This window comes from Betta splendens, chromosome 12, assembly GCF_900634795.4.
Source record: "Betta splendens chromosome 12, fBetSpl5.4, whole genome shotgun sequence".
Classification (NCBI taxonomy): domain Eukaryota; kingdom Metazoa; phylum Chordata; class Actinopteri; order Anabantiformes; family Osphronemidae; genus Betta; species Betta splendens.
The window spans coordinates 3,143,291-3,161,191 of record NC_040892.2 but is presented as its reverse complement, the minus strand read 5'-3'; the positions used below and the strand labels follow the sequence as shown (position 1 = coordinate 3,161,191).

General features: G+C 48.7%; 1 protein-coding gene across 2 annotated transcripts in view; it reads left to right on the top strand.

The window, feature by feature from the left end:
* Positions 1–1,484: 1,484 nt before the first annotated feature.
* Positions 1,485–17,901, top strand: part of trabd2a (TraB domain containing 2A) — a 28,302-nt gene continuing 11,885 nt past the window's right edge. Inside the window, exons 1-4 of one of the 2 annotated variants that reach the window (XM_029169824.3) lie at positions 1,485–1,922; positions 2,857–3,417; positions 15,611–15,757; positions 16,266–16,440. In XM_029169824.3, the coding sequence (XP_029025657.1) occupies positions 1,818–1,922; positions 2,857–3,417; positions 15,611–15,757; positions 16,266–16,440 (988 nt within the window). In that variant the 5' untranslated portion in view covers positions 1,485–1,817. Of the gene's footprint in view, positions 1,923–2,678; positions 2,763–2,856; positions 3,418–15,610; positions 15,758–16,265; positions 16,441–17,901 lie in introns of those variants that run through there. The other variant, XM_029169825.3, reaches the window with a different exon arrangement.

The window sequence follows — 17,901 nt, the reverse complement described above, 5'->3', positions numbered from 1 at the left end:
ATTTAGTTAAAGGCCACAGGTGGCAAAACCAGTTTTGGCCGCTAGGGGGAGCTGTAACAGGTCTTGGCAAAGCGACAGTCATCGCTCCTGCGTGGACTCTTAAATAAAGTATTATGCGCGTGCATTTTTAATAAATGGAAGGTATGAAGCCTTCTGCATTATTCTCTGTTTTAAGTCTTACTTCTGTAAGAAAACAGGATAAGTGACATCTTATGCTTAACAGCAAAACCCTGACAACCCAGCAGCCCTGACGTGAAACCATATATTAGAGTCATTTTGACATTAGATGATGAGGTGGCGGAGGTGGCGCCTGGAGGCGCACAGCGGCCCGTTCTCATCAGGATATTTCCAGTCTGGTGCGTTTGTCTGCAAACAGCCACCATCACGTATGCAGCCCCCGGAGTTGTTCTCCGCGTCCATAAAGCCGCTGTGTTTACTCAGACATCTGACAAAGTCAACATGTGGCCCCGTGTGAACCCGGAGTTTGTATTGGAGAGGTGGACGGGGGGTGAAGGACTCCATGCTGCTGGAGGCAGCTACACATTAACCAGAGGGTTTCATCCTTGGCGTTGGCTCATATTATTACTTTGTGAGCCGTATATTTGTATAGATTTGCTGATTCTGGATATTTGGGCATCAAGCTGAGGTCTGCACTGGAGTTGGGGCTGAATCCCCGCTATGTCTGCGGAGCCTCATTTACAGGTGGGGCTCCTGGATTTCCATGTCTGCGCTCAGCGGTGACGCAGGGGCGCTGTTATCGCAGGCGTTCTCATGTTAATGCCTCCAGTTTGTAAGACATTAATTACCCACGTATGATAATCTGCCCACGGGATCTCCACTGGCACTTCTGATTGCTCGGCCTCCTGCAGCGTGACAGCAAGGCACCTCGTCAGACTTCTGATGGGCGACTGTGGATTTTAGACCGAAACTATTAATACTCAGACTATTAGTCAAATTACCGTCTTCTGGCAGCGGGCGTTGCATATGCATCTCTAAATCGCAACGTCCCAGGGGCTCAGACGCGCTCGCTTTATTGACATGAGTGATTTGAATAAAGACTTTAAGCGTCGCGGATGGGTGGAATTTAATCAGATTACTGCGGTGCGCGCGTAAGTGAGAGAGTGTGTGCGGGAGAGAGAGAGAGAGAGAGAGAGAGAGCGAGAGAGAGGGAGCGCTGCAGGGAGGAGTATGGAGGCAAACTTAGGGGGTAGCGGAGCGGAGCCGTCTGACAGAGATGCTCACACACGTCGGGGAGACAGTTGCTGTAAAAGTGACTCGACGGACAAGTTTGATGACTTTTCTTTAAAACTTGAACCTGAATCTTCGAGCAACGACTAGGGGCGCAGCCGGGTCCCGCGCGTGCTCCTCTGGCTCCAGGTGCGCGGACCTGTCCGCTGATCTGGTCTCCAGCGAACTTTTTGGGATCAACTCTTCACGGCGTCGCTCGGAGGGCCATGCGGAGGGGGAGGGGGTGAGGAGGGGAGGGCAGGGGGGGAGAGGAGTCTGGCCAGCGGTGAGATGATGATGTGACCCCGTGCAAACTCCAATGACCACGTCTCGCTCTCAGGCGCACACACTCACGCACGCACGCACGCACGCACGCACACATGCGTGGAACCGCCGCGTCCGTGCCCAGGCTCACGCCAACATGACTCCGTCCGGCGGTTCGTCGGATACTTGTCAACTCACTCCGAGTGACCGCATGGAGCTCGGGCTGCGGGAATAGGACGTTATCCACGCGCTCGCGGGGAAACGAGCGGCCGTAACACGTCGAGACGCGATCGCAGGCCGCCCTGCGCACTTCGGAGAGCGCTACGATGCGGGGCGCTCTGAGCGCGTTCATCCAGTCCTGCCTGCTGCTGCTGGTCCGAGCGGACCAGTGGAGCCTGAAGCACTCGGCCAACTGCGAGTTACACAGGAAGGTGAGTTATCGGAAAACAGAGTCACGGCACCGCTGCTACCTACAGCAGGACCGTAATCATTTACGGGTTATAAAGTTTGTAAATTGTTGTTTTTTACAATGTATATTTTATTATAAGAGAGTATAAAAAGTCATAAGGGACTAATAAGTTCGTTTTCCGCTCGGGTAAATTACTAATTAATAAGTGAACTTTTCTTTGATTCAGCGTTTTAACCTTTTAATTAATTGCCTGTGTGTTTGTTAACACCCTGAACCCGTCTGACAATCATTGACATGTGTATTGTTGGTTTGGCACTCGGGTCTTAAGTGGTCTGTTAATAAGTCATTATCGGGCCGTTAACAGTCAGTCTAATAAACAGCCTCTCACGCGGAGTCACGCTGTCGCTGGTTGGCGTCAGACACACCTAGTGATTTTACTAATTTTACATTCAAGGAAACAGCTGTTTACCACCTTTTCTTCACATTTTCCCCTTACGATTTACGTTATCGCTGACTTCTGATTGTGACTTATCTAATTCTGTCTTTGCTGCGGGGAGTCGCGGTTTTATTCGCTTTAACAGATTGATGTCCAGATGTTAGATGATTTGAGTTATATGATACATGAAGTTTCGTGAAAATGTCGAAAGGTTCGTATGTGCATTTAATGCACAGGTTCGCGTCTGTCAGAAGCGGTGAAACGCCGTACAACCTCCCGTCCTCCGCTTCACTGTGGTCGCGTCCACTGTCTTACTTCCCCGTCACCTGTGATAGGCCCAAATACAGCCTACCAAACCGGAAGTGCCTCAATAACTTTATTAACTCGATGCCAAATTAAAACAAAGATATGAATGGCGACGTTTGTGTAAGCCTGTCGTTTAATGCTAAGCCATTAGACTAGAAAAAATATGTATAGCATAAATTTTAATGAAAATAATTGTTATATTTTTATCCCCCAGCAAAGTGACCTAAACTCTTTCCTATGGACGATTAAACGGGATCCGCCCTCTTACTTCTACGGCACCATCCACGTCCCCTACACGCGTGTTTGGGACTTCATCCCTGAAAACTCCAAGCAGGCCTTCCAGGAGAGCAACATTGTCTACTTTGAGCTGGACCTGACCGACCCGTACACCATCTCAGCTCTGACCAGCTGCCAGCTGCTTCCCCACGGCGAGAACCTGCAGGATGTCCTGCCCAGAGACATCTACCGCAGGCTGAAAAGACACCTTGACTACGTGAAGCTGATGATGCCGTCGTGGATGACCCCGGACCAGAGGGGCAAGGGCCTCTATGCGGATTACCTCTTCAACGCCATCGCGGGGAACTGGGAGAGGAAGCGGCCGGTGTGGGTGATGCTGATGGTGAACTCACTGACGGAGGCCGACATCAAGACGCGGGGGGTGCCGGTTCTGGACCTGTACCTGGCCCAGGAGGCGGAAAGGATGAGGAAGAAGACGGGGGCAGTGGAGAAGGTGGAGGAACAGTGTCACCCCCTCAATGGGCTCAACTTCTCCCAGGTCAGTCACGAATGTATATAGTGGCACCTTTTGTGGAAGTCTAAGACCAGTGTCTACATTTATCACCATATTTATGTGGGATTATCATCAGTCTATCCATTTTACTAGCTGCTTCTTCACAGTCGTTCACAGCTGCTGTTGTCATATTATCAGGAATATTTCCCCACTACATCATCTTTATCACTTTCTCATTAAGCTGTTATTGTTCATGTGAATATTTGAGCAGATAGATAATCAGCGATGGTCCTGTTTGCTCCTCTGAGCCCTCCGTGCGTCGAGCTGTCAGGTGGTACGTCGCCGGTGGGTGTGGACAGCCTTTCAGGCGTTTTTGGCCAGTTCCAATAAACCCGGTGTCAGATCCGCTTTGCTGAGGCCTCACGTTTCTTTAAACGTGTCAGCGCAGGAGGCCGAGATGTGTAATAGAAATGACAAAGACCAGATGTATAACTCATGTATGAGCGCGGCCTGTAGCGTTCTCTCTTCCTCCTTTTCCCCCACAGCTTAATCGACTGCAGAAAGGTGTGGTGTTAGTGATCAGCTGTACAAACACTCGCCACGTCCTTTGTTATTAAAGAAAAATTGATCCTAATGACGCAGGCCTGAAACCACCAGAAAAAGGCGCCTTGTTCTTCAAACCCGTTCACTTACGTCTCCTTGTCCCACTGTCTGTCTGCCCGCGCCCTCCGCTGACCCTTTCGGCTTCACAAACATCTCCCGAAGGCGGCAGCCGCTATGAAATCATGTCGCGAATTATTGAGGAATTTTTGCTAATGCTGCTTGGAAGCTAAGGGGATTACGCTGCAGCGTTTAGCCTGACACCCAGAACCTTAAAGTGTTGTTATTTTAAAGCCCCTCAGATTTCAAGCCACCGCTCGAGCCACCCAGCACTTTTACTACAGCCTCCTCGGTGCCAGAGGACGTGGGGGGACGTCCACAGTCACAGAGCATTTAACATAATCCCTCCAAATTTGTCTTACATGACTTTTTTGTTCGTTTGCTCAGACGGCTCCTAATACACACGTGGTGCGAATGAGACTTTAACAATTGCTGCCAGTGCTGAAACCACACATTTAATATTTTTTTCTGTCATCACCAGGAAAACAAAAGTTTATTCAGCCCCGACTTCCCTTTGCGGTAGAATGTGTAGCGTTGGCCCATGAAAATGAGTTTATTAACCTGGAGGAGCGCGGATCATCACGACTCCTGATTGTAACCGTCACTGAAAAGCAGTAACAACAACTTATTCTGGCCTTTAAACACAGTGGGTGGCTCAAAGTGGATTTGTCAACAGGGCTACAAAGAGCGCAAGCCTCCCTTCATCACAGCTTTCATTGAATTAGGTGCACAAAGCCTCCAGAAGCTTCAACAATGAATTCTTGTGTCCCGGACGCAGGCCGACGCGGCGTACGGCGCGACGCGCCACAGTTTCCACACTCAGGTTCAATCCAATCAACTTAAAGATGGATTCCCACATGGAGCGCGATGAGTGAGATGCACCGCTGGCGGAACAATAGCGCCGCCTCCGCTGCCATTCTGGACCACGGGGCTGTTTAATCAGGCCACGACTGCAGACATGTATTTATGGTCTGTAATAGTCCTCGTAATGTTTTCACTGGCCGTTTACATCTGGCATCAAAGGCCTCGGAGGAAATGAAAAAGCTAATGGAAATTAAATTCATCGTGCATGGAGGTGATGAAACCTTCTCTCCTTGTGTTGTTTGCTAAAGGAAATCAAGCAGTGATGTTAAAAATGATTTATGGTTATTATGCCTATTGATTTGACCACAGTTGATGCGATGCTATGCTATGAACAGCTGACTGGATGAACGCACCGCTCTCCACTCACTGGGCTTCATTTGGAAATAACGCTGGCTGCTCTAGTATTGTATGGGAGCATGGTTTCATAGAGGACGCTGGGGTAATGATAGGCTTCACAGTGAGAATGCCTTTTCTATCTGCAGCACACAGTTTAAACGGAGGCTCACGGCGAGGAAGCTGTGGGCAAAGCAGGGGTTTAATGCTGGGGAAGAGGTTATGGGTCAACAGTTTTATATGTGGGCAACATATAAACGCCAGTGGATCATTGTGTTCAGTTGAATGAGCGAAACACTGACAGACATCAACTATGAATAGAAGCGTTGAAGTTGCATTTAGGAAAAGTGTTTTCATTCCTGGTGATGTGTCCGTTTTTTGAATCGATCCCATTGAGCTCATTATTTTCAAACTACAGTGAATTATACTTTCTTTCCTCGCGGCTCTAATCTGGCTAAGCATGACTGCTCTTATTCTCGCACAGTGCCCCTCATCTTTTGAAGAGCGGGCTCAGCCTCGCCCATTACACTAAGTGAGCTTGTTGAGGGCGACAATGGTGGCATGAAGGACGGCTTTCTCCGCCATTGTTGTCGGAAACCCACAGGACATTCCACACCTCAGTGGAGCAGATCCGCTAATGAAAGTGTTGTTTCTTTCCTCCCATCACTGGGGGTAATGGTGCATGGAGAGGCGATGAATACAGGTCTCAGTGTACGCGTATGAGAACAGGGCCGGAATGTTTGAAGCCCGTTTGCTCCATTCATGGGCGACGCAGACTGGAACGAGGGGAGCCGAGATGCAGACTGAGATCAGTGGAGGGCGCGGCGTCGTGACCTCACGTCTGTTTGGCCGGACTGAAAACAGGTAGAAGGCAACTCGTATAATGCATCTTTTTTAATCTGTCATTAATACTTCATGAGGTGATGGATTCGCATACTGGGATATTTAAAATGACTGTAAACATCTAACATAATGACGCTGCGATGATGAAGCACATACACAGACTCATATAGGTAACGACAAGACTGGCAATAAATCTGAGCCTGTGGTCGAAGCTCATTAGAGTCACTTTAATGCGCTGCCAAAACATTCATGTTAAGAAAATACCAATTTGTTATGTAGACGTCTGATGACCAGTGGACTGAATTATGAAGGGCTTTTTCCCAGTAAGCGTCATCACATGTGATGTTAACAGCAGTGTATTTTTAAAAGAAGTCAAACTAGTAACAGATTAATGTAGGACCTTGATTTATGCTTCATCATAATATAAATACACATGTAGAAGAGTTACATTTAGCTTTTCTATTGTAGGGAGTCACTGTTTTTATTAAGGTGTTATTCATAAGTTGCAGTTGTTCAAGCGACTGCTCCTGTCCGTTTACTGTTTGTGATTCTGAGCTTCTGGATACGTGCGTGAGTGGACCTCCACGCTTCTTCTCACGCCTTTACAGTTTTCTTCGAGCGCTCCGTTCACGTCGCATTGAGGTGCTGAGTTTCCTCCCCGCTGTTGACCAAACAGTCCCATATTGGATGTCTGGCTTCTCCTCACATTATCTGTCCATCTGTCTGGTTACGTGACACCGGAGCTCCTCTCGCTCTCAGATCTGCCTTTTTCACAGCTTTATATGTAGAAAGTGAAGCGTGAAGTCTGTCGGCAAGTCCAGTTACTGAACAAGGAAGAGCTCGAGCTCCTCCGTCTGATTCGTTTGATGTATGAACTAATGATGAAGTCTGATGACAGTTTGTTTTTAAACCAGTGCAGCTTTTTTTATTTTAGTTTACTCACATCATCTAATAACCAGGTGTCGGTTAAATCAGTTAAATTAAGACAGAATCAACCTACAAATGAAACTTTCCACTCTCTTGTTTTCTACACTTCATTGGAAGCGGATCAGATGCAGCTGGACGGTGCCAGCGGTGTGCCAAAAAAAAAAAAAACGCAAAAAACGAGCTTGGTTCTTGGAAAGTCTATACTGTAATGCACTCCAGCACTAGTGGAGTCCGCCACAGGCCTTTCCTGCTGGTGTAAAGCAGGGCTCTGCAGCTGAAGTGGGGATTTAAAGACTTGTCTCTGTGACTTAACAGCAGGTCATGAAAGCTGCTGCAGTCGCGCCGCCGCTGCTCTGATCCCAAGCGCATTGGTCCGAGGTGAAACTCAAGCCAGCGGGCGGCTGGTTTCTTAAAAATGAGTTAAAATCAATGAATCTGTTATGAAGATTAATGTGTGACAGCACCAACAAGACAAGCGTGTGTGACTCCAGATGAAATAACAAACATCTGTGCCGGCGTTTAGCGGAGCAGGCGTTTTTCCACACACACTGGAGCCACTTTTCCCATTCTGCTCCTCCACCTCCACCTCCACCTTCATTTAGGTAAGAAAAGCTCAGCATCTACGGCCGAGCTCAACACGGAGCGGCCGCAGCCTTCTTCCATTTAAAGCAACGCGGTTCTTTGCGTCAGAGCTGCCGGCATCATTAAGATGCTAAGTTCAGTTTGTTTTGTGGCCATTACTGCCTCTATTGTTGTGTTAGTTGAGGTTTTTCCAGGCCGAGACCCCGGGGTCATTGTTGTTACTAGAATACAAGCAGTCGGCGTCGAATTAGCATGTGACTGATAAAAATGGAGGACTAAGGAATAGGATTCCGTACCCGTGCGTAGGGAAACGTGGATTTGCAGATGCAAATACTTCACTGTAACCTCATTATGAAAACATCAGCTCGGCGGCTACATGCTAACAGACACGGAAGCTGTGAGGGATGAGTGGAACAAGCTCGATGGGGATGAAGGACTCGGTTTTAAACACCGGGGCTTCGCTTTCCAACGAGCGCTCACCTCTCGCGCCGTGACATGAAGCCTGATAAATTGCTCCTGTTATGCTTTTGGTTTCTGTGCACTGGCTCGGTCTGGGTCTGGTCTGGACGGAGCCCAGCTCCTCCACCACCTGTAGCAACGGGCCAGACCTGGCTGGAACCCGGCCCAGCGTTTCCCACAAGCTCCGACACACAGGACGAACAGTCTGCGCTGCCTCGCTGGGAAACGCTCAACACAGCGGCTCGTTTGTGCGTTCCGGTCGGACCCGCTTTTCATTTGCGATTGTGAGGACGACCGTCAGAATGGACGCGAGTCTCTTTTCCGGCTCGGGTCCGAGTGCGGTGGCTGCGGTGGAATGTCACAGGTGGATGCCACACAGGAGGCTTCTGTGGGGCGTGCGTTCTCCACTCACCGCAGCCAAACGCCTCCACGCGGCTCCGTAGCTCAGCCTGTAGAATCAGAATGTAGCAGGCGTGTAATGAAAAGTCACAACATTGTGGAGTTCACGTCCAGGCTGGTGGTAGGAATCCTCCAGGAGGTGCAGACGTGCCTCATTTTCAGGCTTTCCCTGATTTGAGGTCACTGAATTTGCGCTTCTTTTAATGAGCCGACGGCCGTTTGCCACGTGACAAAGCTTCCATTGTGGCCCATAGATAAGATCTGTTTGGTCCAAACATATTTCATTATGATTAACGGTTGTTTCTTCCCGGCTGACAGAGAGATATTGGTGGGAGCACAATTGGAAATGTGATGGTCTGCTGCTCCGACCGTAAAGGAGCGAGTGGGGGAAGGCTGCGTAAACCTGTGGTGCGTGGTTGTGTTCTCGGTCTGCTGTGTGCGTTGTTGTGTGCTCGTCCCTCCACCTTTTCTGACATGTCGTGTGTGCGTGCGTCCTATCTATCTGACGCAGATCTACGCCCGTGATGCTGCACACGTCCAAGTGTTGCCTGCGTTTTAAAGTTATATATCGGTTAAAGTGAAGCTAAAGAACGGGCAGAGATTCATGTGGAACATTAGACGTCCACACACATCAGACCAACGCGTACATAAACATGCGTATCGGGTTCCTGCCGCCAGCCAGAGCCCGCTCCCTCCGGAGCATCAGGGTTTCCAGGACTGTTTCTGCCCACAGACCGTTTGCGTTTTGGGTTTTCGGCGGCTGAAGTCGTGGAACCGGCTCGTTTCACGCTCCAGTCGACCTCTGGCTTTGTTTCTGTCCTGACACCTCTTTAAACCCGGTCTGAAATGAGTGAAAGGCATCGTGTGTTGCACGTGAGGCGCCGTCCTCCGCGGATTCAAGGGGACACTTTTCTGAGGGCTGAACTTCAGGATGTTTGGACGCGCGTGGTGTTTTGTTGGAGCTTGCGGTTGTGAGAACGTGGCTTGTGGCAGATGTCTGCACAACAACAACCATTTCTGTCTTTTTCCTCCTCCGCGCTCTCTTCCCGCCTTTTCATCTTTCCACCTTTGTCTCCATTTTTCCCCACTTCCCTGCTGCCGTGGTTCTGTCGTTCCTCCGACGGCCTGTTTGTAAGCAGTGTTTCAGTTTTCTGTTTATCTCTCCAGCTCTTTGTCTTTTTTATTGATCAGTCTTTCACCACATAAACAGATGGTTTGGACACGAGGTTCTGTTTGTGCGTCATAACCACACGCAGGACAACTGATGTGTTTACACTCATATTAATTAAGGTGCGTGGCTGTGTATCGACAGGCATGTGGGGCCTCTCCTTTGGCGTCGCCGGCAGAGCTGCGGATGTGAGTCTGAGCCGGCGGTTTAAGTGAACTCATACTCGTAAATAGCAGCGTGTGGGTTTTTGATGCCTGGTGCCTCTCTCTATCTGACTTATGCGGAGTCAAAAGTTGGACGTCTATTTCTGGCGCTGCTGTTGTGTTTCTTTTATTTTGTTTGTTTGTTGCCGTCTGCTGAGAACGTGTCGTCTAAAGCAAACACATATTCTAACGTAACCTTGACAGAACGATGTTGGTGCGCAGGGCTCTACGATGCAAATGTTGTTTTTCAGACTAATGTCACTGCATTCTAATATTTGTAGTGAAGTGTTTTCCATCCATGTCTGGTGAAAACATAAAATTGCTTGTGATTTGAAAGAAACATGAACTTTAGAGAAGAAAGAGATGTAATACTTTCAATCCGAAATGCCTTTGATCAAACAGATGCCACATGTATGGAGATTTAAAGACGTGACAGTCAGAGCGTGAGTGCATGATTTGGGTTGAGCATATAAAGCATTCTTGTTCATATTTGAGGCATTGTGGGAAAATTTTAGGTCCAAAGAAATTCCTAAAATGATGGTGGTGTTTTTACAGTGTTATTTAATTGACCTCAGAAATGAAGTGGTCAGTGTAGGAAGTCCATTAGTGACCTGCGGAGTCCTGAGGAGGTGAAGAGGTCAAACCTTGTGACCTCAGAGGCAGCGTGGCCAAGGAGGCTTCACGAAAGCATTTTAAGCGCCGAGGACTCAACGCAGTCAATCAGCTGGAGTCGACAGCTGAAGGACTGGACGTATAGTTTGTGGCGGAGCAGTTTGCAGCAGACGGAGGCTCTGATCATTGTGATTACAGCACGGCCGCCCCTCTGCCTGCAGGAATGCGCAAAACCTTTATCTAATTTAACCTATTTACCCCGTTTGCATGATAACACAGACGCACAGCGTAAATACCTGGATGGTGAGTGTGTGTCCGTGCTAAGTGCTCACAGCTGTATTGCTTTGAGTCGCAGCATGAAACTGCTCCGCGGCGTGTTGTTCTTGACTCATGCTGTCCTGAAGATTAACAGTGTTCCTTCAGTTGGCAGACAGTTGCATAGATTGATGGCTGTTTTCCTTGTGGCTCGCTGTGTTTTCAAGATCCCTGTGTTGTTTCTTAGCGGACTGATGTACTGAGTGGCTGCTGGCTGCTCTGTGGGGCTCTGTGTGTGTGTGTGTGTGTGTGTGTGTGTGTGTGTGGGGGGAGTAAAAATAGTGGAGAGGAGAGTGACAGACGGAAAGACAGAGGCTGGAAAAAATGTGCGAATGGTTAATGCTGGTGGTCGCCCAGTCTCACTGTCAGAACATGTGCAAGCGGATCAAAATGTTGTTTGTTGTTGTTCTTAATTAATGATCACAGGACCTGAGAGAAGTGGACGAAATCCCACAGATCGCGTAATGCGTTCCGTCTGATAGATGTCTCTTTTGGACCGTGGACCTGTGTCCAGGTTGTTCAGAGGTGCCGTGAAGAAGGATGGAGACGTTGACGTTTCAATCACCGCACGCACACACACACGCACGCATGCACGCACGCACGCACACACACACACACACACACACACACGCACACACACACACACACACACGCACACACACACGCACACACACACACACACACACACACACGCAGAGCTCAGCCCTCCTACCATTCGTTTGAGCCTGATTCCCTGTGACAGCCTAAATATTTGGCCGCGTCCGGACACCAAGGTAAATGCAAGAATGTTTTCACAGGGCGAGAGAGAGAGAGAGAGAGGGGGGGGGGGGGGAGCGCGAGGGACAGAGAGGTGTGGGGGGAGAACACAGAGAACACACAGACAGAGAGAGAAGGAGGACTGTATTCACCCCCTCATACAAATGTGGTTTGTGTGTCGGCCTCAGAGCAGTCAGTGTGATCAAATGTGTCACTTTCATTTAAGGGGAAGGACCCACCTCACGTCTGTGTTGTTGCAGGCGTAAGTGTGTGTTAATGGCTGAGGGCACTCATAAGGGAGGTTAGTGTCTAAGAAGCTAATGAATGGCTACAAATCTATTTCTTCTTCGCATTCTTTGATTTGCCTGCGTTTAAGATTCAAGTCACACGTCTCTGCGTGGTTCCCGAACCAGCAGGTTAATTAGGAACAGGCGCGGGCGGACGCCGACGCAGAGCGCAGCTGAAGCACGCGGCCACGGATGCGGCTCAGCACCTTCAGCCGGACGGAAAGAACCGAGGTCCGTCACCGCCTGCGCGCCGCCGCGTTCGCGCTGAGCTCAGGGGAAATGTTGGCGTGTTGAGGCCCAGGGCGGAAACGGCTGCTGGACGCGTGCGACCTCCGAGCCCTTCGTGAGAAAACATCACGCTACTGTGATGGATGGAACCACGCCAGCACGGTGGTGCCGCTGTCTCTGAACACGCGCCCCATGAGATACATTTAACAGACACACCAGTGTCAACAGTCACAACTTTTCTAGTAGTTTCAATAGTGGATTATTTTCGATAGTCGAACTGATAAAACAATCTGCTTCTTGTTTTCAGGCATTTCATAGATTTGCGTTGTCTTTACAACGCTGAAAATGTGTTTTCCATTTAAAAAAGGAGCCTTTCAGAGTCTCCGCTGTCCGGTGAAATCTTTCTCAGGCACGTTTGGAGGAGAATGATGTGTTGTCCGCTCAGACCCCAGCGTTTCTGGCTGAGGGAGAGCGTTGCTCACGTCAACATTCATTAACTGAGCTGTCGGGATCAAAAGAAGCAGGATGTATCGGCTGAACTGGAGGACGGGCAGGAGGAAAAGCATTATTGCCCATCATTATTTCCAAAAGATGTTGGCCTGGGGATTTTCCTATGTTCACTTTCACTTCTCTTTATTCTGCTTCTGTGTAGGAAACCTTCAACACTCGCCATCGTTTTTGTCTCTAATATTATAACATTACACACACACATTCACATGGACAGACCCGAACACACAAACAGAGAGCTAATCTTGTACAGGTGTATACTCACTTACAGGCATGAAAACACACACACACACACACACACACACACACACACACACACACACATGCACACGCGCGCACGCACAGGGAGGAGGTCATTAGTGACCTGAGGAATGTGAGGGTCAAATCCTATAAGACCTGACTGATAGGGGGACGTATGGGATCAAAGGACAGAGGGAGAGAGGGAGGGAGAGATGGATGGAAGGAGAGGCAGGGAATCTACAGGATCAAAGGGGGTGAAGAGGGGAGGGATGCAATGATGGGAGGAGGAAAGGAGGACTGGAGGTGTCCGCAAGAGGAGAGGGAAGTCAGACTCTGATTGGTTCAGATCCTGTCGGGTCCAGGTCTGTGTTTTGCTCAGATGACATCAGAGTCAGAAGGAAGCAGAGGAGCTTGGTGGCCAGGGCTCATTGATTTGGCTACAGATGCAGACACACACACACACACACACACACACACACACACACACACACACACACACACACACACACACACACACACACACACACACACACACACACACACACACACACACACACACACACACACACACACACAGAGAGTCAAAACTAAACTAGGTTAAACATACTAACACACAAGTGGAAAAAAGGTCCTGCTCTGTGCAGCCGCACACTTGCTCTTCTGTTGAAATACAACCAGTTATCAGTGCAAAGCTCTAATGTCATAATTTTAATTAGATGGAGGTTTTGCCACAAACAGAACTTGGTTGTTTTGTGCTTTGACAGGAGCTCACGTAGTTTTATATCATGCACTGATGCATGAATGCCTCAAACCAGCTCGTCTTGGTTATGGTGACAGACGCCTTAAGGTCACGTAGCATGAAAGGAGACTGATGACGACTGGCTGCATTGGCCTCCAAGTTTTAGCCAATTAGTTCAAATGATTCGTTCCAAAACATGCAGGTGATGTGTAGAGATCGCTTTGGTAAATGATAGTAAATGGACGTGATGACGCCGCTCCCGTGGCTTCGGCTCCAGCGTATGTGACGACAGAAGTGGATCAGATGATGCATGGATGAAACCAGACAGCTCTGCTTATGAAACAGGTTAAACAGCATTTGGCTTCAGAGCCAACAGTTTTCTGCTCAATTTAAACTGAGTATCTGTAGTTAATGATCTTCACTGATCCCTGGTTTTCTAATTGTAAGTAAGTAATGCAACCTCCGGCATCTCAAGCGTCTCTGTGACTCGGTGCCAACGCAGCGCTGAACACTCCAGATCTCCACATGTGGGAACCTGACTGTGATGATGTTTGCTCTGGATGCACACACACACCCCACTCCATCTCAACAAGAGGGGGCATTTCCATGACAAAGGGCAATTATTGACTTTCATTGGCTCCGCTCGCTTTGATATCAGCAAGGGGTGTGTGTGTGTGTGTGTGTGTGTGTGTGTGTGTGTGTGTGTGTGTGTGTGTGTGTGTGTGTGTGTGTGTGCTGGAGGGGGGGCAGTGTAGGAGAAGAAGAAACAGGGGGGACCTGATGAAAGGGAGCTGAGTGGGAAAATGTACCCACTGACCCACAGAGCATCAACAGGAGGAGAGCAGCAGAAAGAAAGAAACCATTCGTTAAGGTTTTCTTTCTCCGCTGCTGTTTTCTGTTTCTTTCCTCCCTCCCTTGTTTTAGTTTTCCTTCCTTCTCTAAACCCTCACACTTTTTTTTTTTATTAACTCTCTTACTTTTTATCTGGCTATTGATCCTCCCCCTGTCCCACTCCCCACTCCCTCCCTCCCCTCGCAGCCATAATTTAAGGGGCTGAAAGGCACAGCGATCTGAGAAAGAGGAGAAGAGGGAGCGCTGAGAAAAAGGAGCGACCCTGCAGACGAGGGCCTTCCTTCACGGACGTGGCACAGATGTGAGGGGTGTTTTTGTGAAATGAGTCGGGGAGGGGCGGCGATTGGCTAATTTGCGCGGCATAAAGACGGGGCCCTTTTCATATGCAGAGCGCCACTTTGATGCGCGGCCGATGAAAGCTGGAGGGAGCGCGGAGGAGAGGAGAGGAGAGGCTGACGGAGGGGTCCTTTGTCCTCTGACAAGAAGGCATCTGCTCCACGCTGCCCTCCTCTCCTCCTCTCCTCTACTACATCAAGGCTCACAATGGGCCAGTCCGGGGGAAAAGTGTCATCAGAGCACCTCAGAAAGCAGGACAACGGCCTCAACAGGCGCTTGAATGCAGAATTCATCTGCCACAACATCTGAGAGCACGCACGCACACACACACACACACAAATACATATGCAGATGCCCACTAAATTGTAAAAACATCCAGACCCACTGTAGAGACATTTACATACTTCCACAGCTGACAAAACACATCTTCACTGTGACGGACTGTTCCCTTTAAGAAACAAAAAACATCCAGACTTGCTTTTTTATGGGGTGATAGGTGATCCTGTGTGTGTGTGTGTGTGTGTGTGTGTGTGTGTGTGTGTGTGTGTGTGTGTGTGTGTGTGTGTGTGTGTGTGTGTGTGTGTGTGTGTGGAGGGTCTGAGGGACAGCGTGTGTTGAGGTGAATGGCATCGGTTTTGGTGTGACTGTCTCACTTTGTGCACGCCATCAGACTGTGTGTGTGTGTGTGTGTGTGTCGTCCACCTCTGATCATAGACAGCCGCCTCGCCGGGGTCCCCTCTCCAAACACTGGCAGATTTCATGCTCACACAATAGCGAGTCTCTGCAGCCGAGCAGAGGGCGTCTGGGCTGGAGAAACCCGAAGCTTCTCCTTCCTGCGATGGTCCAGATCTATTTATCACATGCATCACAGTGAACCGCCCTAACGCTGTCCATCAGGTGTCAGAGACTGACTGCTGTGTCCTTCCAGGTGATCTTTGCGCTCAACCAGACGTTGTTGCAGCAGGAGTCCCTGAGGGCGGGGAGTCTGCAGGTGCCGTACACCACTGAAGACCTCATCAGACACTACAACTGTGGAGATCTCAACTCCATCATTTTTAACCACGACACCTCGCAGGTCGGTGCCTGATGCTGTTTGCCCGTTGTCTTGGCGAATTATTGCTCCGTGTTTGATCTGATCTTATCTAGCAGCCCACTTTCACTCTAGTTAATAGGCTAAGTGTCATTTTGACCCCACTGACACGACCCCTGTCCTTTTACCTTCACCCCTCACCCTCCGACTGACCTTCCATCCCCCAAACCTCCTGTTAAACCCCTGGCGCTGCTCTGCGCTGCTGCCAATTTGCTTTTGGTCCTTTGCTTCCGTCTCTTCCTCCATTGTAGCTTAGCTGCTGATCTTCCTCCTGCATCCCTGATTCATCTGATTCATCTGGATCATTCTTTTGTGTGTGTGTGTGTGTGTGTGTGTGTGTGTGTGTGTGTGTGTGTGTGTGTGTGTGTGTGTGTGTGTGTGTGTGTGTGTGTGTGTGTGTGTGTGTGTGTGTGTGTGTGTGTGTGTTTCTTTTTTGTTGCAAATACCAGCACATTTATCTCTATATTCCACTCGAACCACTTGGTCTTCGCAGGTCCCTAATTTCAACAACGTGACGCTGCCGCCCAGCGAGCAGGTGACCGCCCAGGAGATCGACAGCTACTTCCGACAGGAACTCATCTACAAGAGAAATGAGAGGATGGGCAAGAGGGTCAGGGCCCTGTTGGAGGAGCACCCTGACAAGAGCTTCTTCTTCGCCTTCGGAGCAGGTCGGTCTGAAGTATAAAGGACCAAAAATTAGTTTGGATCAAGTTTTCCAAGTGTTTCAGACTAGGATGTCTGACGAAGGTGAAACAGCACCAAGTAACGAGGTGGTAACGAGATGGCGCTTATGAGCTGGTCTGCAGAAGATCAGTGGCTGAAGGGACCAAAACGCTGATGGTTTTTATCAGCTCAGCTCTCACATACCTCGGCTGTGAGTCTTTCTCTGAAGCGGAGGCTCAATAAAGCATCTTTTTTATCAGCTCAGGAACAGACGCGAAGTCTGTTTGGACCCTTTAAAAATGACTGATTGATACTTTGAGTTCCTGCGTAACTGTGGAACAAGCACATGAGCAGCCGTCGCCTGATAAGAGAGCTGAGGTAAAACAGGGGAGATAAAGAGCTCAGATAACAGCAGAGAGGATCTCACATAGTTTCTGTTAAACTGTGGGTGTGCGCGTGTGCGTTCACGTTTCTGGGTTGGGGGTTGTGTGTCCAGGGCAGACGCTCTTTGTCCCGTGGAGGTCTTTTTAGTTTGTTTGACCTCTAGGTTCTCAATCGAAGCACCGGTCACAACTTATAAAGACAAGGCTGCATTGTAATCATTAGCTCAGGTGGGTAGATTTCATTCCTTACAGTCACTTCTACTTCTAGAGGTCAGAAAAGTCAATAAAACCAAAACCTATGTTACCTGACATTAATTAATCAAACTGAGCAGCTTTTAGTGGAAATATCCTTAGTTATTAGCCATTGAAACGATTAGTTTTCATGTAAAATAATTATAATACAAATGATTGGTTACATATATTTACATATATCACCTCCATAAGAAATAGTATTGAATAAATAAATATCTCTTTGAACCTGAAACTCTAAATCATACTTCTAATAACACTGTCAGTGATAAGCTAAAAAATGAACTTTAAAGTTATCTTTGTTGATTTTAAACATGCAAAGGCTTCAAAAACCTTTAAGAGATTGTTTCAGTGACCAAAATGTTATTTTGTTCTTCGTGGGATATGAGAAAAGTTCAAGCTTCGAGAGAGAGAGAGAGAGAGAGAGAGAGAGAGAGAGAGAGAGAGAGAGAGAGAGAGAGAGAGAGAGAGAGAGAGAGACTTTCACAGTGTCGGTCTCTGAGCTGGCAGGAAACAGCTGAGGAAAAGCAGACACACACACACACACACACACACACACACTCTCTGAGACCCTAACAAGGAGTACATTTCACCGTGTGTCTCCAAGGAGGTGCCTTTACAAGAGCTCGGCCTAAAAGGTGTGTGTCTCTGTGTGTATTTATCCATGTGTGATGTGCGTGAGTGTGTGTGTGAGCTGCTGAGTGAAAGTGATACGTCCAATCAGCCCAGGAGCACTAGTCTTAGACATACGGAGGGCAGGTTGGGTCGACGTTTACAAGGAACGGGATGGGGTGCATTAGGCTGGACATATAACACACACACACACACACACAC